This window comes from Harpia harpyja, chromosome 7 (assembly GCF_026419915.1).
Source record: "Harpia harpyja isolate bHarHar1 chromosome 7, bHarHar1 primary haplotype, whole genome shotgun sequence".
NCBI classification, from domain to species: domain Eukaryota; kingdom Metazoa; phylum Chordata; class Aves; order Accipitriformes; family Accipitridae; genus Harpia; species Harpia harpyja.
This window is the reverse complement of record NC_068946.1, coordinates 39,695,701-39,717,924: the sequence shown is the minus strand read 5'-3', so window position 1 is coordinate 39,717,924 and position 22,224 is coordinate 39,695,701. Positions and strand designations below refer to the sequence as shown.

Genomic DNA, 22,224 nt, shown 5'->3' with positions numbered 1-22,224 from the left:
AGGGGGGGGATTTATTGCAGGCGGGAGGAAGGGGGGGGCTGTGCCAGCTTGGGGATGTGAGCTGGGGAGAGTACGTGGCTTTTCTCGGTGGGAGCTGGCCGTGTCTCTGCGGCACCCCATCTCTCCTGGAGCAGGTAATGCGGAGGGGTTTTGGGGAGGAGGTGCTGCTCCATCTTGCTTTGCAGGAAGGCAGCGAGCACTCTCTCCAGTGGGCTCTGGATGGAGCCCACCGGGGAGAGTGCTCACTGCCTTCCTGGAAGATGTTTGGAAGCGCTGCCATGCTTGCCCAGGGTCCGGCTCTATTAGAGCATCGGCCACCTGAACTTTGGTCCCTGCCCTCAGCGTTGCCCCAACTTGGATCCCCATGGAGGTTTTGCCCCGGGATGCTCAAACCCTGCCCTGCTCTTTGGGTCCTGCATCTCTCCCAACCGGAGGGTCCTGGCCCTGGGGACCACCGTGTCCTGGGAAGGGGACAGGGACACAGTGGGGACCCCTCTGTGACCTGTGGTTGGGGAGGTCGGGCCGTGCTGGGTGCAAACGGCTCTGAGGAAGGACAGGCTGTGCCGGAGGGTGGGAATGGGGGGCTCAGCCCCAAGCGGGGGGTACTGTAGGGTGCTCCCAGCCCTGCCGGTCCCGTCACTGCCTTCCCCCCGCCTTCCCCGCCCTCCCCCAGCGGGAGCGGCCTGACCTTAATCCGAGGCGACCTTGAGAGGCGGCGGCTGTGGGGCGTGCGGGGGCCGGGGGCGTCCCGCGGGGGCGGGGGGCCGGGCTCCCCGCCCCGCCGCTGCCGAGGGGCGGGCAGCCGGGGCAGCCCCGGCCCCGTGCGGCCGCAGGCGGTGGAGCACCGGCGGAGCGGAGCGGCACGGCACGGCACGGCACGGCACCGGCGAGCGGGTACAGGGCTGGGCGCCGGCTCCTCCCCGGGGGAAGCGGCGGGAGAGGGGCGGCGGGGCCGGTTGGGACCCCCGGGGTCGGGCAGCGCTGCCCCAGAAGCGGCTGCACGCGTGGCGTGGCGTGGCGTGGGGTGGGGGGAGAGGTGCCGGCGGTTTTCTTTCCTCTGCTTTAAGGTGTCACTTGTTCCCCGAGCTCCGCACTCCCGGGTTGTGCTGCTCCATCCCGGAGCCCCTTGTCCGACTCCCCCCGAGCCCCTCTGACCCCATCAGCTGCCGGCTGGTCCCCCCTGCGTGGGTCAGGCTCCATCTCTGGGGGCTGCATCGTGTCCTGGGGTGGGTGGGAAGGCTGTGTGGGGCAGTGGGGCTGAGCAGAGCCCCGGGACACGGGCAGTCTGTGTGCACACTGGGGTGCAAGAAAGTAAGGGAGTGCCCAGGGAGGCGGGGGGCATCTCTCCCTGCTCTGGCACAGGAACCCCCATGGTGGCATTTAATTCTGCCCAAGGACTCTGCACTGGAGCGGTTGGGGAGCGCTCACACCCGCTGGCCCTCCACCTCCGTTTGGGGACTGTCACCTCCAGGAGAGAGGCTGTGGTGGCTCAGCGTGTGCTGGGAGGATCTCGGGCTGTCCCTGGCAGGAGGCAGCTGCTCTGCAGGAAGCCCTAGCGTTGGGTTTCTCTAGCCCCTGGCTCCTGTCCTGCTCCCCTCAACAGTGTAACTCAGACGGGGGTGAAGGGGGCTGTGTGAAGCCAGGCTGCGCTGGGCTCGGGGCATCACTCGTGCACCAGGGAGAGCTGAACAGATGTGTCCTTGTGTCCACACTCACAGGATCCTCCTTGCACTGGAAGGGATCATCTCTTATTTGCTGCATGTGCAGGGAAGGCACAGCTCCACAGCTGGGGCATGCTTCAGCCATGGTGGGAGTCTGTAAGGTCTGGCACTGGGGGAGACCAGTTTAGCTCCAAAATCTCAGCGCAGTTATGGGCCTGGGGGCTGCAAGCAGCTCCCTTGCACGCTGCCTCCTTGCACACATGCGTGGCAGGGTGCAGAGAGGACAGACCCAATGGTGGCACCAAGCCCATCCCTGTCCCGGGCCAGCATCTCTCTCTGCTCCTCCAGCCTCAGTGCCTCTCCCTTGGCGCTGGCTTCCCAAAAACATCCCCTTCTCCATCCCCTCGCCTGCTGCAGCACAGGGGGCATGGGGCAGGTGGGCACCTGGAGCTGTGACCCTGCAAAGCGGCTGTGCCGGGGTGTTGCCAGGAGGCAGGAGGGTCCAGGCAGATGGGTGACCGGGGTTGTCCCCCCACTGGTTCCCTGCAGGCCATGGGGTGCAGGGGGGATGAGAGCATGCTGAGGGAGGGTGCAAGGCACTCCTGGGGCTGTGCAAGCCAGCGGGCATCAGGGCACCCACTGTGCAGGGCCCGAGAGGAGTGTGGAGCCACCACCCTCCGTTTGTGGGTGTCGGTGCCCTGAGCCCTGGGCCAGTGGGTCAGTCCCCCCCCGGCACATCGGATGTGGGAGGGTGCAGGCACTGCAGCGAGTCCTTGTGGTCTCAGCCCTGCAAGAAGGGCCGGTGCTGGGAATGTGCGGCACTGGGCACTGCTGGGAGGCAGCTGGGATGGCACCCCAGCCGTTCCGTGTCTCCAGCAACACGAGATCCCCAAAAGCGTGGAAAGGCAGTCCCCACTTGCCCTGGGGACAGCTGAACAGCCACTGCCAGCCCCACACCTGGCACGTCCCCCAGGAGCGGGGCAACAGCCCCAGCCAGCGCTGTGCTGGGAATCTGACCTGCCTGTCCCCACACCGAGCAGGGGACGGCTGCCGTCTGGTCCCGAAGCCTGCAAGGGTCTGGCAGCCGGGCTTGGCAGCTGCCTGCACACTGACGGCACCGGCTATTCCCAGCCCTGCGCTGCCGGTGCCTGTGCTGAGTCAGGGGCCTGGGGCACAGCTGCCACCCCTGCACCGTGGCACAGAGCCCTCCACCCCCAGGGACCCCCGGGTCCGCTCCTGCACCCAAATCCCAGCTCACCAGCTGCAGCATCCACTCTTCGAGGGCCCAGTTCCAGCACCCGGGTGACAGGCACATCCAGCGATTTGTCTAATTAAATTCTTAACAGCCTAATCAAAGCCTTATTGTCAGACCAGTTGTATTTATAGTCCCACTCGTCGCAGCGCGCTCCCTGTTCGGCTGCCAGTGTGGTTGCGGTCCCGACGTGCTGACGTTCCCTGGGGAGAAGGGGGTGGGGGAGCTGAGGGTCATTGCTCTGCACCCCTGTCCTTGCTCTCACAGCCTTTCCTCTCCCTTACTTCCAAATTTGCTGGTTGGGGGCCTTTTCCCAGGCGGTGGGGGCTGTTCTTGGGCGCCCCCAGGGCAGTTTTTCCCAGCTCCCGGGGCTACTTCTTCCCTGGGAGCTGTGACCTGGGAGCAGCAGGGCTCTGGTACCCACCGGGATGCGGGGCGGCTGTGCTCGCAAGTTTTTCTGTTTTCTTCCAACACCTTTCGAGCTCTGGCTTCCGGGTAATGCAAATAAATATTTCTTGAGCATGGGGGTGTGAATTTGACACTTAAGGAAAGCAATGACCCAGCAGGAGACAGGCACAGGTGCACTCACACACGGGCAGGGGCACATGCACCTCACACACGTGTGGACACGGCCGGAGCCGTGGGGGGATCCGGCCCCACTCCCCCCAGCCACTCTCTCTCTTCCCTCCCCAGTGGCTGCCAGTGTGGAGGAGACAGAGCCATGGCATCGCTGCTGTGCAACGCCCGTGAGTGCCCAGGCGGAGGGGAGGTGCAGGGCAGGGCACGGGCATGGCACTGGGCCAGCCGGATTTACACCGGGGCAAATCTGGCCTTGGGGTTGAGCTCACCTTGCCGCACTCTGGAGCATCCCTAGCCCATCACGGCTTTTGGGATTTGGGCTTGGCAGTGCCAAGGGCGGGTGGGAAGGGTGGATGGGGAATTACCTTCTGTCCCTCTTGTGGCAAAGGGAGTCTGTTTGGTGTCCATCCTGCCTCCATCCCAAATCAAAGGACTACAAGGGGGTCCCAGAAGTGAGAGGGAGCAAGGTACCAGGGCACAGTGCCCGGATACCCCTGCCCTCAGTGATGCAGCCCACGCTACCCACAGGCATCCAGCTCACAGACACGCTGGAGCAGATGCAGCAAGGGACACTGATGCGCAAAGTCAAGTCCAAGAGCTGGAAGAAGCAGCGTTACTTCAAGCTGCAGGATGACTGCATGACCATCTGGTACCAGTCCAAGAGGACAGGCAAAACTGAGTCTGCTTGTGAGTACCGGCTGCTGTATGTTGGCCATGGGACCATCGGTAGGGTTCAGAGTGAACAGGGATGTGAATGTATGGAGATTCTTGGAGGTGTACTTGCAAAGGGTGCTGGGGCATTCAAGAGACTTTGTGTGCATGTCTGGGCTCTTCTCAACCACACCTTTCCATGAAGCATCCTGCCCCCAGCAGGACCCATAGGTCACAAAGGCTGAGTAGAAATTGCGGCTGATACAAGTGGAAGCTCTGGCATGCTGGCAGAAGAGTAGGCAGACAAGCAGAGGTGCAGATGGATGAGTAGCTCCATGGATGGATGGATGGATAGCTCAATGGGTAGATGAATGGATGAGTAGCTCAGTGGATGGATGAATGGATGGATGAGTGGAAGAAGGGATGGCTGGAAGGACAGTTGTATGTGGGCAGTGCCCCCTGCCCTGCGGTCCTTGTCCCCCACAGACAGGCCTCTCCTCCCTCTGCCCCAGTCTCCATCAGCGATGTGGAGACGGTACGGGAAGGGCACCAGTCGGAGGTGCTGCAGAGCCTGGCTGACGAGTTTCCCCCCGAGCGCTGCTTCACCATTGTCTTCTATGGCCGCCGGGGCAACCTGGACCTCATTGCCGGCTCGGCAGAGGAGGCGCAGTGCTGGGTCCAGGGCCTGCGCCAGCTCATTGAAGTGGCCACCAGCATGGACCAAAGGGAGAAGATAGACCAATATCCTTCCTGCGGGTACCACTTTGCCCTCCACACTCAGTCCTTCCCCGTCTCTGGCCATCCCCCAGGCCCTGCATCTCCAGCCTTGCCCCAGAGTGTGCTTAGCTCTTCTGGGTCTCACCATCTGCACCAGGGCAGGGAGAGCCCACAGAAAAAGGAAAAGAGGCCCTCTGATGCTCCCCAGCTCCATCTCTCTTAGCCAAGGTCCTTTCCCTTAACATCTGCCCTGGTTTCTCGCACGTGGATTCGTGACTGGTTCCAGAAAGCCGACAAGAATAAGGATGGGCGCATGAACTTCAAGGAGGTGCAGCGTCTACTCAAGATGATGAATGTCGACATGAATGAGGATCATGCCCTGCGGCTCTTCCAGGTAGGCACTGCACCTGAGGGGCTGGGGAGGGGCTGGAGGGGCTGGAACAAGCTGCACAACACCTCTTCTGTCCATCCATCCATCCATCCATCCATCCATCCATCCATCCTTCCATCTATCCATTTCTTTGTTCACCCAACTACCTGTTTCCTCAGACAAACATCCATTTGTTCATTTATCTGCCAACCCAACCAGCCAAGGCAGCTAGCTGTTCCTCCCTCCCCTTCATTTGTCCATCCAGCTGCTTATCTGTCCACCCAGCTAACCAGCCATCTGTTTATTTATCCAAGAACCCAATCAGCCAGCAAGCTGTCCATACATCCATCCATGTAACCATCCATCCATCCATCCATCCCTCCACCTGTTTGTCCATCTCTCCATCCATGGACCCATCCATCTATCAGTCCACCCAACCAGAGATCTGCCAATCCATCCATCCATTCACGCATTGATCGATGCCTACCACTGCTGCTGGCGTGGAGTCTCTGTGCCCTCTGTTGGGGGTGGGTGAATCCCCCCACAGCCCCATGGGGTGGCCAGGACACCCTGTTTTGCCGCAGCTAGGTGCTGAGTGAGCTCCTTTGCAGGCTGCCGACAAGTCGGAGTCGGGGACACTGGAAGGGGAGGAGTTCGTGCTCTTCTACAAGACCCTTACACAGCGTGAGGAGGTGCTGAGCCTCTTCCAGGACTTCTCCGAGGATGGGAAGAAGCTGACACTGCTGGAGCTGGTGGATTTCCTGCAGCAAGAGCAGCTGGAGGACGAGGGCACAGAGGAGCTGGCCATGGAGCTCATCGACAAGTATGAACCATCAGAGACAGGTGAGAGCCAGCCCGGGTATTGGCTGTACTCTGCACGGTGGGGAAGGAGGGTGCTGAGACTCACAACCCGACAGCAGGGGCATCCCCAGCCCTTATCTTGCTGCAGGTGGACGCAGGGGGAAGGTTCACCATGGTGTGATCTGGTGCAGTTCCCTTTTTTTGGTCCATTCCTGGACCATTTTGGTGTAGAAGGTTGACCAGCCATGGGGTGCAAGCTCTGGCTTTGGGGTCTGCTGCCCACCTTCCCATGGCTTCTGCCCCAGGGCATCTATCCCTGTGCTCCAGCCTCTGGCAGCAGCCGTGCCCACCAGGCTGGGGATGCCAGAAGCTACCAGCAGCCCCGTTTGTCCTGATCCTGTCCCCTCTGGGTCCCTGGCTGTTGCTGAGCCTCCCCTTCTGCCTGCAGCCCGGGCTCGCCATGCACTGAGTGCCGACGGGTTCCTCATGTACCTCTGCTCCCCGGAGGGCTCCATCTTCAACCCCCGGCACCGGGCGCTGTGGCAGGACATGAGCCAGCCGCTCTGCCACTACTTCATCTCCTCCTCCCACAACACCTACTTGATAGAGGACCAGATCCGGGGCCAGAGCAGCATCGAGGGCTACATCAGGTAAAGGGGCTGCTGCCTCCTGGCTGCCCCCCAGCACCCTCCTGCTCCAGTGCCGTGCCCCAGGCAGCTCCATGGGGCAAACCCACCAAGAGGAGAAGCTCCTTTGCCCCCTCCTCGTCCAGCACCCCTGTGGCCGTGCCATGTGGTGCTCAGCAAGGGGGTCCACTCTGGGGATGCTGAGCCCAGCTCTTCCTGCCCTGCACGCAGCAGCATCTCCACCGTTGGCAGTTGTCCCCTCGTCCCTGCAGGGGTGACACCCACAGCCAGAGGGGAGGGCAGGGGGCTGGTACCCTGGCTGGGTGTGGGGTTCCAGGGGTGACCACACACCCACAGGGCTCTGAAACGGGGCTGCCGGTGCCTGGAGGTGGATTGCTGGGACGGGCCGAACGGGGAGCCCATGGTGTACCACGGCCACACCTTCACCTCCAAAATCCCCTTCCGGGAGGTGGTGAGCACCCTGGGGAAGTACGCCTTCAAGGTAGGGCACCCTTCCCCGGGTGCGGGGTGTCGTGGGTGGCCCGCAGCAGGTGGTGGGGGATGTGGCTGCAATCTGGGGGCAGTGATGGATCTCTGGAGGGGGAGTGATGCTGGGGCTCACACACCTGGTGCTGCAGCAGGACCGGCCCCACCGTGGGTGAGGAAGGTGGCTGTGTCCCTTCCTGGGGGACAGCACTGGGGGGTCTGACCCACAGCCCTGCACTGTGCCACATCAGGGGATGGGGGCTCATGCAGACATGGTCTTCTGGTGGTACAGGGGTGAGATGGGGCCTGGGGGATGCGGGGGTGAGATGGGATATGAGGGATGCTGGGGGATTGGAGGGGTATGAAGGTCTCAGGGGGATATGAGGACACACAAGGTGCTCCATCCTGGCACTGATCACGCCTGGGCAAAGCCCTTGTGAGAGCTCCCCAACTCCACCGAGGCTGATCTCCAGCTGTGCACGTTGCTCCCCAGACCTCAGACTACCCGGTAATCCTGTCCCTGGAGAACCACTGCAGCATGGAGCAACAGGAGGTCCTGGCCCAGCAGCTCAAGGACATCCTGGGGGAACAGCTCCTCACCGCCACCACCAATGGGCGCGTCCCCACCCAGCTCCCATCCCCGGAGGTAGGGACAGAGCGCGGCCATGCTGGGCATCGCTGTCCTGCCTGGGAGTGGGGTGAGGAGGTGGCTCTGCTGTCCAGAGGGAAGGCCACCCCTGTCCCAGCATCATCCTGCTCCGATGGAGCACTTGGGGACCCTGGGGATACTGTCTCCTCATGTTCACAGGGCTCCCAAAGCTGTCCCCAAGGTTGTCTCCCCATGCCCTGCAGAGCCAGACAGCAGAGCAGACCCTCCCTATCCTGCCCCCTCCTGGGTGCTGAAGGGAGCTGGTGGTGCTGGCCCCCAGCAATGCGGGGCCTGGGGAACAGCAAGTCCCATGGAGAAGATGGGTACCCCAAGGTGCCTACCTCTCCATCCCCAACCCTGCAGGAGCTGAAGCACAAGATCCTACTGAAGGGGAAGAAGATCGGGCGGCTGGAGGACATGCTGGATGGGCCGGGGGATGAGGCACCCGATGTGTCCGATGATGACAACGGGGCAGAGGCAGAGGAGGAGAGGCGGAGGGTGAAGGTGGGTGGCCTGGGCTGGGGACTGGCCAGGAGTGCTGAGCCCCCAGACACATGGGGGCCATGGTGACATCCTAGTGAGGAGAGGAGAGGCAGAGACTGCAGAGACATCACCAGGCAGGGGGGACAGCCCTTTCTGCCCCTGGCCAGGCCAGACCCCTCTTTGCCCAGTGTCCCTGTGGTAGCACCATGTTGGGGGTCCCCTGCTTGCTCCATTCCTGGCAGGAAGGCTGCCTGTGGTGGGGGTGCTTCCACCCCCAGCACACCCCCAGCTGCTTTTGGCTGCCCTGGACTCTACAGCCCCTGTCCTGGGAGATGGTGCTCCCATCAGTAGGGACCCAACACGGCTCTGCCTTGCAGAAGGACAAGGAGAACCTGGCGCAGGCATTGTCTGACTGCGTCATCTACTGCAAGAGCGTGTCCTTCCGGGGCTTCCAGGAGGCCCGCAGCCATTCCCGGCCCTCCGAGATCTCTTCCTTTGCTGAGGCCAAGGCCAGGAAGCTTATCCGGGACGCGGGTGAGACGGAGGGGACAGTGGCACCAGGGGACTGGGCCAGGGTGGAGGGGGCAGGTGGCTTCCTCAGGTGTAGGGCTAGAGCCTCCAGACACCGGGGTTCCCTCCCTGTCCAGGGGAAAGGGGGGTCCAGCAGGGCTGTACCCTGGGTTTTAGATCTGGTGGGTGAGTCAGGGTTATTGGTTTAGAAAGCAAGGCAGGATGCCTGGGTTCCTGGGAGGGGAGAGGGATGAGAATTGGTGGGTAGGTGGGTAGATGGATGGATGGATGGATGGATGGGTGGATGGAGGCATGGGTGGAGGGATGCTTGGATGGATGGGTGGATGGATGAGTAGGTGACTGGGTGGATGGATGGGTGAAAGGATGAATGTTTGGATGGATGGATGTTTGCATGGATGGATGGAGAGGCACTACATGTTGTGGGTGGCTATGCAGGCCAGGGGATGACCCCACGAGTGGCCTTCATGCTCCGTCCCTAGGGAATGAGTTTGTTCGCCACAATGCCTGGCAGCTGACACGCATCTACCCCAGCGGGATGCGGACTGACTCCTCCAACTACAGTCCCCAGGAGATGTGGAACGTGGGGTGCCAGATCGGTATGGCTGGGGGGTGTCAGGGCTGTGGCCTGGGGAGATGCCCTGGGTCCCGTGCCAAATGGCACCATCAACGCTCGTGTTGGTGCCAGCTACAACCCCAGCTGGAGCCAGATCTGGCTGCAGGCTCTTGCTCTGCCCTGGGGAGCCTGGGTATACCCAGGCATCAGTGCCTTGTCCACCTGTGCCGTCCCGCATCTCTCTGGCCATGGGGACAGGCTGGTTCTCAGCTCCAAGCAGGGCATGGTGTCTCCAAGCTGCCCTGAACCCTTTCCCTGCCACCTTCCCCCAGTGGCTCTGAACTTCCAGACGGCTGGCATGGAGATGGACCTGTGTGATGGGCTCTTCAGCCAGAACGGCCGCTGCGGCTACGTGCTCAAACCACCCTTCATGAGGGACGAGGAAACTCTCTTCAACCCCAGTGACCCTGGCAGCCGGGAGGGCCCTGGCCCCATCACCCTGACGATCCAGGTATGGGACCGAGGAGAGACCCTAGGGAGCAGTGACAGTGTCCTGGGGCTCTGTCAGTCCCAGATGGGTGGGGACACTGTTGGGCAGCGTGCTGGAGCTGAGCAGCCTCCCAGCAGATCGGTTCAGCTGCTCTCTGGCTCACGGGGTCCCTGCCCCTTTCCGCAGGTGATCAGCGGGCAGCAGCTGCCCAAAGTGGCCAACACTAAGGACGGAGCCGTCATTGACCCGCTGGTGCGTGTGGAAATCCATGGGGTCCCTGCAGACCAGGCGCGCCAGGAGACCAAGTACATCGAGAACAATGGTGAGTGCCACAGTGGTACCAGGGACCCAGCTGCGCCCAGGTGGCCCATCCCTGCCCTCCCTCACCCTCCCAGCACCCACTCTCCCTTCCCAGGGTTTAACCCCCGCTGGGACGAGACACTCCAGTTCCAGCTCCATGTGCCCGAGCTGGCCCTCGTCCGCTTTGTGGTGGAGGATTACGACAAGACGTCCAGGAATGACTTCGTGGGCCAGTTCACCCTAGCCTTTACCAACATCAAACCTGGTGAGTGGCTGTTGCCTGATGGTGGTGGGGCCCTGGGGCAGCTCCGGCAAGGGCGTCTGGGGCTCAGCTGGGTGCTAGAGAGCGGGGTGGTGGGCAGCAGTCAGCCAGAGCCTTGCTGTCCCCCCTGCAGGCTACCGCCACATCCATCTTCTCTCCAAGGACGGCACCAGCATCCCGCCCTCTTCTCTCTTTGTCCACATCCGCATCACCGAGCCCCCTGGCCCTGAGCAGGACTGAGCTCGTGGGGCAAGCAGGACCTGGATGGAAGCCATAGAGCCAGCCTCGAGTGGCTGGGGCCACGGAGCCAACCACATTGCCCTCTCATTGAGCCATTTGTGTCATCCCTGTGTCATCGTCACTGCTGTGCCCCCCTTTGCAGTGGCCTCCAAGGGCTGGGAAAAGGCACTGACCTCCCCTTCTCAGGTTCAGGATGCTGCCTCCCACGCCTGAGCTTGGGGTCTGTGCTGGTGCACCCCCTGCACCCCCCGCACCCCCCCATGTGCATTCTGCCCTGGCCCACGGGCACAGCTTGGCTGCGGGCAGGAGGACAGATTGTGTGCAGCCCCTTGGCTCTGCCACACGGGCCGGTCCCCCACAGCCAGGGGAGCAAGGCTGGAGCCGAGCAAACCCCAGGGCTGGGCAGAGCTGGGAGAGGAGTCAGTCCTCACTGCCCCCTAACCCTATAGAGCCCCATCACAGCCCCTGGCCCCTACAAACCCTCGCCATGTCCCTTCTCTGTAAGCAACCTAATAAATTGTTCGGTGACAGGCAGGCTTGGGTCTGGGTGCAGTGGTGCTGGGGAGAGACAGGGAGCTGGGATTGTCCTTGCCCTCTTTCCCTGTGGGCTCCTGGCCCACTGCTCACACAGGGCTACAAACAGCCCCAAGAAACAGTATTAAAAGGAGCTGAGAGATTCCTTTTATACAGCCACATATTTTACAACCCATATACATATATGCCTATACACACACATACATCTCCACAGCAGGCCTGCACCACCGAGGCCTTAAAGCAGTCAGGATTCGGCCTCACTGCAAAGCACCGTCCTTCTCTGCAGGGCACCCTCCTTCCTGCTCCATCCCGGCAGGTCCCTTGGCCCGGCTCTCCCTCTGCACGGCATGGAGGTGGACGGTGGGCGTGCTGGGGTCCTTGCCCACCCCTTGGCTGGGGTCGCCGGCCCCACGCTCAGGGTGATGCCGCTGGATGTGTTTGATGACCTGGAACTTCTGCTTGGCCTTGTAGGGGCAGTAGCGGCAGAAGAAGGGGTGCTCATTGGTGTGGGTCAGGTAATGGTGGCGCAGGCCGGCTGCCCAGCGGAAAGCCCGCCCGCAGGCGTTGCAGACATAGGGCTTCTCCTCGCTGTGCTTCTTCAGGTGGGTCTTGAGGAGGAAGCGGGTCTTGAAGGCCTTGCCGCACTGCTCGCAGATGAAGGAGCGGGCCTCTCGGTGCCGTGTCTCCTTGTGCACCCGCAGGGCATCTGCCCGGTTGGTGCGGTACTCGCACTCATCGCAGCGGTATGGCTTCAGACCTGTGACAACAGGAAAGGGAATGGCACCAGGATGGGGGGACAGTGCCCTCCATCCCGCAGGTCTTGCCATCCCTGTAACAGAGCAGCAGTCCCCAGGGACTCCCCCCCTACATCCCATCAAGTCAGCAGGCACCCCAAGACCCCCCATTTCCAAGGCACCACATGGCACCTGGGGTCTGTACCACCCCACCTTCCCTCCCACCCTGGGGGACTGTCCCCAACCCACCAGCACATGAGAACGTGCTGCCCCCCGACAGCTGCGGGTCCTCCCCCACCTCCAGCTGGGCCACTGGTAGCAAAGACAGCATGGAGCTGAGGTTCTTGCAGCCCCAACCGTCTATGGTAGCCCACAGCCCATTCCCAGTGGGCAGCACTCACCTGTGTGCTTCGTCATGTGGTACTTGAGCTGGTTCACCCACTTGCACTTGTAGCCGCAGTCGGGGCAGAGGTATTTCCGCTCCTCCTTGTGGATCCGCATGTGGTACTGGGCACAGGGCAAGAAGGCAGGATCAGGATGAGGCCATGTACCCTGCCCTGGGAATGTGCAGGGCTCTGGGATGCCACTGAGGGGCTCACAGACAGCTCTGGCATCTCAAAATGCGTGGGGCAAGGAGGGCTGCCTGCTTGCCTGACAGACTATGGGCAGGGGGGATCCACAGCAGGGTCAGGATGAGACTCCCATACTGCTGAGCTTGCTCTGCCCCAGCCTGCGGAGGGGCACAGGCTTTTCTCCCCAGTTTGGTATTTAGGGCAAAGTCCAGGTTAAAACCAAGCCCAACAGAGCTAGCCCTGAGCTAAGCACGTCGCACAGCCTTGCCCAGGCAGTCCCAGATGGCTCCACCGCAGCCTGGCCATTAGAAAAGTCAATATTTCTTTTAGCAAACCAGACCATTTTCTCCTCCATTACCCCACGCCTGGCCCTCCTGTTCTAGGAAAGGCCCTTTACCATGTATGAGGATGCTAATCACCTACAGAAACGAGGGCAGGGTCTGGCTCTGCTTGCAGGGAAGCTGAGCTTTCCCTGCACTGTGTCTAACTGGTGCCACAGAGCACACTGCAAGCCAGCAGGCAGCCAAACTTGGCTTTGAATGGTGCAAGGCTGCACCCAGAGGACACCAGAGATGTCAGCGGGAAGAGGATTGAATGCAGACAGCTGCCCATTGTACTGGTTTTGGCTGGGATAGAGTTAATTTTCTTCATAGTAGCTGGTATGGGGCTACATTTTGGATTTGTGCTGGAAATAGCCTTGATAATACAGAGATGTTTTCGTTACTGCTGAGCAGTGCCTAGACAGAGTCAAGGCCCTTTCTGCTTCTCACACCACCCCACCAGAGAGCAGGCTGGGGGTGCTCAAGCAGTTGGAAGGGGACACAGCTGGGACAGCTGACCCCGACTGACCAAAGGGATATTCCATACCATAAGATGTCATGCTCAGCATATAAAGCTGGGGCAAGAAGAAAGGGAGGGATGTTCGGAGTTACGGCATTTGTCTTCCCAAGTAACAGTTACGCGTGATGGAGCCCTGATTTCCTGGAGATGGCTGAACACCTGCCTGCCAATGGGAAGTAGTGAATGAATTCCTTGTTTTGCTTTGCTTACATGTGTGGCTTCTGCTTTACCTATTAAACTGTCTTTATCTCAACCCATGAGTTTTCTCACTTTTACCCTTCCTATTCTCTCCCCCATCCCATCAGGAGGGGAGTGAGTGAGCGGCTGGGTGGTGCTTAGTTGCTGGCTGGGGTTAAACCACGACACCCACCTTCTTGCTTTGCTACAAATCCCCTTTCCCCTTAATCTGCAACAGCAGGGAGCAGGGAACAGACATACTGTACTCACATGAGTTTTTATCTGCTCGCCTCCTATTCCTGTACGAGCCACAGGAGAGGACAAAGGACAAAACCTCCCCTTGGTAGTTTCTTCTTCCCCAAATTCCCGTGTCTGGATCCCCCCCAACCTACGTAGATGCAGTGGGATATATCCGCAAGCAGGGCTCTCACCTTGAGACGCGAGGGGTCAGCGCAGGCGTATTTACAGAGGTGGCACTTGTAGGGCTTCTCACCAGTGTGGATGCGGATGTGCCATGTGATCTTCTGCCTGTTCTTGGTGGTGTACTCGCAGTCTGAGCACTTGTACACGCGGGTGCCCCCGTGGCCCTTCATGTGCTGGTCAAAGACGAGCTGGTGGCGGCAGGCAAAGTCGCAGAAGGGACACCGCAGGGGTTTGTCCTGGGGGGCGGCTGGCTCATGGCTCTCCACGTAATGCCGCACCAGCTGCTGCCGCTCCTTGGCTGCAAAGCTGCACAGCTCACAGCGGTGGCTGAAATGCTGCGTCTTGTGCTCATCCAGAGCCTCCCGGGTGGCAAAGGTCTCCTTGCAGGTGCTGCACTCCAGGTGCGGGTGCTGCTTCTGCACGTGGCACTTGAGCGTGGCCTCGCTGTGGCACACAAAGCCGCATCGTGGGCAGCCGTAGGATACCTTCTCCTCGTGCCGACGCAGGACGTGCTGCTTGAGGGCCGTCTCGGAGCTGAAGCGAGCCTCACAGCGGGAGCAGCCAAAGTTGAGCTCGCCGCGGTGGCAGCTGTTAACGTGGCGGGTGATGTCATTCTGCAGGTAGCTGCTGTAGTCACAGAGCGGGCAGAAGTGGGTGGGCGTCTTCTCGTGCACCCGTAGGCGGTGGATGCGCAGCTTGGAGTTGGTGCCAAAGGTCTGGCTGCAGATGCCGCAGGCGATGCGCCCCACACCAGTGTGCAGGGACTGGTGGGCCTCCAGGCGGTAGCGCCGTGTGGTGCTGAACTCGCAGTAGCGGCACTTGTGCGGCTTCACGCCCTCGTGCTTGATGCGGATGTGCTGCCGCAGGCAGCGGGCCTGCTTGCAGGTGAACTCGCACTGGCGGCACTGCAGCTGCGGCCGCTTGCTGTAGTGTTTGCGGTGCAGCTTGCGGTGCAGCCGCAGGGCTTTGGCCGCCTTGGAGGTGAAGGGGCAGGAGGCGCAGCGAAACTCGCCGAGCGCCACGCAGCCCCTCTTCTTGTGCGTCTTCATGGCCCGTTCCTGGTGGCAGGTGAAGGGGCAAGTGGGGCAGGAGAAACGCCTCCTCTTGGGCAGGGTGGCTTTTGGGGGGGCCACATCCAGCGGAAGCTCACTGGGCTGGCCCATCTCAATGCTGGCTGGGTCCCCCTCAGGGAGCTCGGTGCTTTGGGGTACATCCTCCTTGGGATGCACGATGTGCTTCTCGGCACAGTGGCTCTTGAGGGCCCGCCTGGAGCGGAAGGCCTCTGGGCACAGGGAGCACCAGAACTGCTCCAGGCGCCGGCACCCATCCTCCACATGGGAGGTGATGGTGGAGACACGGGAGCACACGAAGGAGCAGGCGTTGCAGTGCAGCTTTCCTCCCTCCAGACGGTATTTCTCTGAGGGTTTCCCAGGCTGGGGGGGACAAGTGGCTCCACCTGGCTCAGCCCCATCACCTTGCTGGGGAGGCTCTTCTGCCACCTCTGTGCTGTCACCCGGCAGGGATTTCTCAGGGGCAGGACAGCCCGATACCCGTTGCCCAGCCAAAGGACTGCCTGCTACTTGCGTTTTATCGGGCAACAGTTCAGCTTCCCAAGGGCTCTCAGCATGCCCAAACTCCTCTGAGCCTCTCTTCTCGCTCTCTGCCATTTCTGTACCATTATCACCAGGGTGGTCAGCAGGTTGGCACAACCCAGGTGGCTCCTGACCAGCTGGTTTGAGGATCTTGTTCTTCTTCAGGAGGACTGGGCACTTCTTGAGAAGGTGGGTGTTGAGCCCCCTTTGCTGCTTAAAGCTGGTGCCGCACTCACGGCACACGAGCGGGGCCCGGCGGCTCTGGCAGCTGGCTTTAGAGTGCAAGGACATGGACTTCTCCTTCCGTGTGATATACGAGCACCTCTCGCACTTAAAGATCTGGCTCTCTGACTGCACCACAAGCATCTGCACCCTGCCCTCCAGCACCAGCGTCTCTGCCTGCTCCTTGTCCTGCTTCCGCAGAGCCTTCAGTACTGACTCCGAGCTGCCTCTGGCATTGTCACCAGGGGTAGCCACGTCCTCTGGGACAGGCGGGTGGCTCTGCTCAGCTGTCTTCAGCACATTGAGCCAGGCCTCCGGCAGCTCGGCTTGGCTGGTCTCTCTCATCTCGGTGTCTGCCACCAGCTTCTGGTGGTCCGAGCATGACCCCTCAAGGTGGCCCGTGGCCTGTCTTAGGCCATCTTTTCCCTGGCTGTCTCCTGCCGCTACACTGCCCTCCAGCCTCACTGCCTCATCCTCCTGTACCTCTCCCTCCTCTTCCTCAAAGTCTGGGATGTCTTCGAGTGTATTGTCATTGTCCTCCAAGCCAAGGTCATCCCGGGAGCCCAGCATCTCATAGGTTGCAGGAGGCTCCTTGCAGGTCAACATTTCCATGCTCTCTGACTGTGCTGCACAGGCTTCTCCAGTCAAGTGCTCCAGGAGGGGGTCAGACGAGACGTTCAGTGCCTCCAAGTGCAAGGTGCAGCTCTCTGCCACATCCCCAGAAGCAGCGAGCCCAGTTGAGCCTTCAGCAGCATCTCCTCGCACGCAGTCATCTCCCAGGGCATCGCCAGCAGTGGGACAGCTCTGCTCCCCCTCACCCACACCTCTCTCCACCTCGCTGCCACTCTCTGGTGGAGCGGCAACCTGCCCAAGGAGGGGCACCACGAATGTTTGCTGGTAGCCCTCTTCTTCCTGGGACTCCAGCTGGGATGGCTTCGCCTTTGCCCACTGTTCCTTGCTGGCCAGGGGGGAGCTGACATCCACACGCAGGGCTGCACCAAGCTCATAGCCAAAGAGCGCCTCGGATGAGCTGATCTCCAGCTCCTTGCTGGCATAGTTTTCCAGCCAGTCCTTGTCACCAGGGACGTAGCCGTGAATCTTGCGCTTGTGGAAGAAGAGACTGGTGTTGCTGAAGGTGCAGTAGGAACAGAGGGCACAGCGAAACTCCTTCTGCTTGGTGTGCTTGCAGTTCTCGTGGTTCAGCAGCGCCTGCTTGTACTTGGTCTGGTAGGTGCAGTACTGGCACTGGAAGATGGGCACCTGGTAGTTCTGCGAGTGCTTCGCCTGCATGTGCTTCTGCAGCTCGTACTTGCGCTTGCAGGCGAAGCCGCACACCTCGCAAATCAGACTTTTGCCCTGGTGCCGCAGCTTATGGCTGCTCAGCTGGTCAGCGCGGTGGCACCGGTATGAGCACTGGTTGCATTGGTACCTGTGGGGAAAGCAGAATTGGTCAGGCAGCATGAAGAACCAGGGCAGACTGAGCCCTGTCAGGCACGTTGAGCTCTGCTTTCCTGTCCTGGACACATGGGGAAGGGGTACTGTTTGGTTTGCCAGATCTGACCTTTGCCATCCAGGCAGCTCTTACCACAGGCAATTCCTCCCTGCTGCAGCCCTTGGCACTGCTGGTGCTTTACACCCCCAGCCTGGGGACGGGAGATAGATTTCCTGAGTATTCCATACAGCGACCGTGTCACCCTCCCCACACACATGACACACCAGCAGCACCTCCAGCATCCCTGGAGGCAGACTGAACCCAAAGGTGGTGATAACACAGAGGTGAAAAACATGTTTTGGCAGAGTCCTGTACGTGCCCAAGCTGGCATTGGCCCACAAACATCAGCAGAGCCCGTGAACCCAAGCTCAGAGCTGCACTGATGTGGTAATAGACCTCCTTGGTGGCATGGAGACACCAAAAATAGGTTTGCCTCCACAGCACCATGCTGGCAACAACCTGCAAGCTCAAAGACTGCATTTCTTACATGCCAGACAGAGCAGGCTGTAGCCATCCCCCAGGCATGAGAGAGTCGGGAACACAATGCAGTCTGGAGCAGCAAACCCCTGGAGCAGGATTTGGGGAGCACCAATTATGCTCCCAGGCAAGTGGAGCCAGGGGTCATACCGGAGATCTCCAGTGTGCTTGCGCATGTGGACGTTCAGGTAGTGCTTCCACTTGGTGATGTACCCACACTCAGTGCACATGAAGTTCTTGTCGTTGGAGTGGGTCAGCATGTGCTTGGACAGGTAGCTCACATCCCGGCACGTGAAGTCGCAGAGCTCACACTTGTGAGGCTTCTCTCCTACACACAACACAAGAACGCCCTCAGCATGACAACCGGATAAAGCAACATGGTCTGTCTCCCCCTGTAGAGAAACCAGCTCAGCAGGAGCTGGGGGTAACAGGAGGGATGGGGGCAGGCCACAGCTTCAGCCAAGTGACGCCAGAGTGGCGGAGCCGGTGATGGGATCCAGGAGCCTGACCCAGCCCTCCCTGCCCATCCCAGCTCGGCTCTTGGGACCCCCACAGCGGACACCCACCAGTGTGCAGCAGCATGTGGCGGATGAGGACCCTCTTGTGTGCAGTGGCAAAGGTGCACTCAGTGCACTTGTGGATCTTCTCGTGGGCATGCATCTTGCCCACGTGGTCGTGAAATTCCACGGGGTTGAAAGTGGCGTAGGGGCAGAAACTGCACTGGAGCTGCTCACTGCCTGGATGCCCCTGCTTCTTGTGCTTGCGGAAAACGTGCTTGTTGGAGCAGATGAAGTCGCACTGCTGGCAGTGGAAGGCATAGTGGGTTTTTCGGTGAGCCTCCATGGCCTCGGCTGTGCCAAAGAGCAGTGAGCAGGCATGGTACTTGCACTCCACCGCCTTGATGCCATGAGCATCCTTGAGGTGACGGACAAACTCCTTCCGGTCCTCCGCGCAGTAGTTGCAGCCCCCCTGGAAGCAGCTCAGCCTCTTGGGCTCGGCTTTGTGAGTCTTCAAGTGCTCTTTGAGGGCCTGGCTGAGCCGAAACTTCTCCTCACAGACAGGGCAGGAGTAAACATCGGAGTAGAAGTTGGAGATGTCCTCGTGCATGCTGGCCATGTGGCGGTTGAGGGCATTCTTCTCCACCGAGCTGTAGTGGCAGAGCGGGCAGCGATGGGCCTTCTCACCTGTCTCCCGCATCATGTGGATTTTCAGCTTGCTTTTGCTGGTGAAGTACTTGTGGCAGTTGGGGCACTGCAGGCTGGGGTCAGGGAAGTGCAGGTGGAGGTGCTCCACCAGGTGCGTCCGTTTCTTGAAGCACCGCTTGCATTCGGGGCACATGTGGGTTTTGTAGAGGTACTCAGAGCCCTCCGTAACATCCCCTGTGAAAGCAGAGGATGGGGAGCCATCAGCAGGGAAGAGATGGAGAGCACAGGCAGATGTTCTCTCCCCGATCCAGCTGTGCCAGGGTGAGGGCTTATACACATATGTGGTCACACAGCGGCCATCTACTTAAGAGGGACTGTCCCCACCCCAAGCCACCAGCATGGTTCAGATGAGCTCTTTCCAGCTCAACACTGGCAAAGCGCAGCCTGAATCAGGCCTGCTCGTGTGTTCCTGATCCCCAAAGCCCGGCAGACTTTTGACTGAGCCTGGCAGTGGTTGTGGGCAGGCAAAAGAAGGGATGCATTTGCTTGCGCAGAGGGCTGGGGGAACAATTCACTGGTACATGCAGGAGATGTGGGGCTGCTGGATGGCAAGGGACCCCCAGGCCCCACCAGCCTGGCCCATGTTTCCCCACCAGTCTCAAGGCTGTGCTGCTTGTTCATAATACAAAGCCTGAGCAGCTCCTGGTAGGGCTCCACATCCTACCTTTGAAGTGCTGTGCCCGCGGCACCCTGGCTTTCTCAGGAGCTGCCTTCCCATCCTCTTTGGCCTCGCCTTCGCAGGGGCTCTCGCCATCCTCCTCTGGCGACTCGTCCCCACCACTGTCCGAGTCCTCTTCTCCAGCTGACGCTTTCTGTCCCTCCAAGGAGCCCTCCCCAGTGCCTGCGGGCTTTGCTGGCCTGGCTTCTGCTGTGGTGGCTTCCCAGCCAGGGTGGCAATTCCCCGCCTTGTCCTGCCCTTCTTCTGCTGCTTCAATGGGGAAAGACAGAGATCATCATGCTCCAGGCAAGAGGGAGCCCCCTCACCCACATACATGCAAAAAAACTCCTGGCTGAGATGGGGGGCACAAACCATGCAAGGAGGACGGAATGCAGGGCTCCCTGGCCCTCTGGCAGCACAGCATCACCCCCTAATCCTCCCAGTTGTAACTGGGATGCACGGACACAACCTCTGGAGCACCCACAGGCCCTGGACCCCCCTGTCTGTACCTGATGGCAGGACACAGCGCTGCTCGAGGCCATGGAGGGCCGAGCCAGGGTGGCCATCTGTCACAGGTGCCTCAGCAGGGGGCTCCGCAGCATGGCCCTTCCTGTGCTGCCAGAAGAGCTTGGCGTTGGCCGTGAAGAAGTCACAGTGGCCGCAGTGGAAGGGGAAGTGGGTGCGGTGGTGCTGCTCCATGGCCAGGCGGCTGGGGAAGAGCAGCGGGCAGGCACGGTAGGTGCAGGACACAGGGGAGGCCCCGTGCAGGCGGCGCAGGTGGCCGCGCAGTTGCTTGCGGTCCTCCGTGGTAAAGCAGCAGCCCTTCTCAGGGCAAGGCAGAGCTCCTGGTGGGGCACGGTGGGTCTTAAAGTGCTCCTTGAGTTCGCCAGGCTGCGTGAACGCCTCCCGGCAGACAGGGCACAGCAGGTGCTCAGGAATGGAGCCCTCCTGCGTGCTGACTCCAGGTGGCTCTGAACCCCTCGGCTCGCTCTGGCCCTCACTGGCAGAAGCCAACAGTGTCCCGGGGAGCTCCAGGTGCCCTGGGGGGGCCAGCAGCAGGCACTGGTGCTGGGAAAGCAGGGAGGCCTCCGGGAAGCTCTGGCCGCACCTCTCGCAGAAATACAGCTCCACCACTTTGACCAGCACCTCTGCAGAGGGGGAGGGGTGAACTTTAAAAAGGTCTTTCACCAGGCCCAGAGCTTGGGACTGGCAGTTCAGTTCCAGCTCTGGACAAGGAGGATAAACCCCTGTTGCCACAAATTACAGTTTGGAGAACTGCAGCCCTCCCCCTACCCGGGGTATCCCAGGACACCTCCCATAAGAGAGGGAACACCACCACCCAGGTGACCACAATGACCAGTTCTGTCCCTTAGCACCTTTGAGGCATGCAGAGATGGGAGACGGGCTCAGCCCCATTCCTAGCAGGATGTGCCCACACTGGACCCGAGTGAGAAGCATGTTGGAGGCGGCAGTCCAGGGTGGAGATCTGCACCTGGTCCCTACTGACAGCCTGGAGCAACCCCCTCACCTGGTACGCAACTCCCACAGCCACCCCTCCCCATCCACACACCCAGCTCATGCCAGGTCTGCACTAAATGGTGACACCAGACTCATGATGCATATGAGGTCGGAGACACAAGGGCACCGCAGTGTCCCCAGGGTGCCAGCTGGAGGGGACAAGGGTCCTTGCCAGACCTCTCTCCCTCCGTTGAGCGCCATGGGGCCCATTCTGCCCTCCCTGCACCCCATACCTGTGGCATTGGTTGCGTTGCTTAGCGTCACGTTGCCAGCCACTGCCTCGATGAATATTTCCACGTTGCTTCCTTCAGAGTGAGCCCCTTCCCCAGGCATCGACGTCTCTGCCAGAAGCAAGTCCTGGCTGGCGGTCAGCGTGGGCGTCCCAGCCAGGCTGGTGCCGGCCACACCGGGGCTTCCCACAGCTCCTGCCTCTCCTGGTGTAGGCAGGAGCAGCTCTGAGCACTGGGCCTCCATCTCCCTGCTGGGACCCTCAGACACAGCCACTTCTGCGCTCATTGCCACCGGGCACTGGCTTGGTGCCGGGCAGGAGGGCCTCTTACGCTGAAACAGAAGAAAGTGCTTTAAACGAGGGAGAACCCAGAGGCCCAGGGGTCCTACTGGATTTTGGGGGGGCCAATCCCCAGGCAGGGGTATGAACTGGGGTATCTCAAAGCTGGCTCCCTTCTGCTGTGCCCCAAGCAGGCTGCTGGTGAAACCCACTGCTACGGGGGAGATGGGGTGCAAGGACCCCTGTATCCTCCCCAAACTCGGGGGGCCTCTCCCTGACCCCAACAGCCAGGGCTTGCTCCCCGAGCCCAGGTGGGCCCCAGCCCGAGCCCAACCCCCAGACCTGGGCCCAGCCTCCAGCGAGGAGGTGCCCACCGCGAGTCCCCACACGGCCGCGGCCGTCCGAGCCCCCTCGCACCGCAGCCCCGGCCTGTCCCCGTTGTCCCGGGCCGGGGACTCAAACCGGGCCCCGGTGCCTCCTGCCCTGGCACATCTCGGTGGTGCGCGCCGGGCGGGAGGGAGCGTCACCCTTTGTGCGGCTCGCGCGGCCGCTCTGCTCTGCCCCGCCGACCGCCCCGGCTCCGCTCTATGGTGCGAGCCGGCAGCCGGCCGGAAGCGGCGC

At 61.1% G+C, this 22,224-nt stretch overlaps 2 protein-coding genes across 8 annotated transcripts; one reads left to right on the top strand and one right to left on the bottom strand.

Moving 5' to 3' along the window:
- Window positions 1–60: 60 nt before the first annotated feature.
- On the top strand, window positions 61–11,330 carry PLCD4 (phospholipase C delta 4). 3 transcript variants are annotated; one of them, XM_052792065.1, is made up of 17 exons: window positions 773–894; window positions 1,087–1,226; window positions 3,607–3,659; window positions 4,021–4,179; window positions 4,656–4,884; window positions 5,125–5,254; window positions 5,842–6,073; window positions 6,480–6,681; window positions 7,015–7,159; window positions 7,637–7,789; window positions 8,156–8,296; window positions 8,653–8,809; window positions 9,286–9,402; window positions 9,692–9,870; window positions 10,036–10,171; window positions 10,265–10,414; window positions 10,545–11,330. In XM_052792065.1, exons 3-17 carry the CDS (start codon window positions 3,635–3,637, stop codon window positions 10,649–10,651), a joined length of 2,262 nt encoding a protein of 753 aa, XP_052648025.1. In that variant the 5' UTR covers window positions 773–894; window positions 1,087–1,226; window positions 3,607–3,634; the 3' UTR covers window positions 10,652–11,330. The 3 variants fall into 3 exon arrangements, with proteins under 3 accessions (XP_052648026.1, XP_052648025.1, XP_052648024.1); XM_052792066.1 differs by lacking the exons at window positions 773–894; window positions 1,087–1,226 and adding an exon at window positions 61–134; XM_052792064.1 differs by lacking the exon at window positions 1,087–1,226 and having other exon boundaries at window positions 793–894.
- ZNF142 (zinc finger protein 142) lies at window positions 11,310–22,217 on the bottom strand. 5 transcript variants are annotated; one of them, XM_052792055.1, is made up of 9 exons: window positions 21,978–22,216; window positions 21,329–21,656; window positions 20,087–20,725; window positions 19,584–19,847; window positions 18,281–19,093; window positions 17,865–18,042; window positions 13,940–17,174; window positions 12,321–12,426; window positions 11,310–11,942 (listed from the first exon to the last, which is right to left on the bottom strand). In XM_052792055.1, the coding sequence occupies exons 2-9, from the start codon at window positions 21,609–21,611 to the stop codon at window positions 11,443–11,445; spliced, it is 6,018 nt and encodes a 2,005-aa protein (XP_052648015.1). In that variant the 5' UTR covers window positions 21,612–21,656; window positions 21,978–22,216; the 3' UTR covers window positions 11,310–11,442. The 5 variants fall into 5 exon arrangements, with proteins under 5 accessions (XP_052648015.1, XP_052648016.1, XP_052648017.1 ...); XM_052792056.1 differs by having other exon boundaries at window positions 22,131–22,189; XM_052792057.1 differs by having other exon boundaries at window positions 22,021–22,133.
- Between the last annotated feature and the right edge of the window lie 7 nt (window positions 22,218–22,224).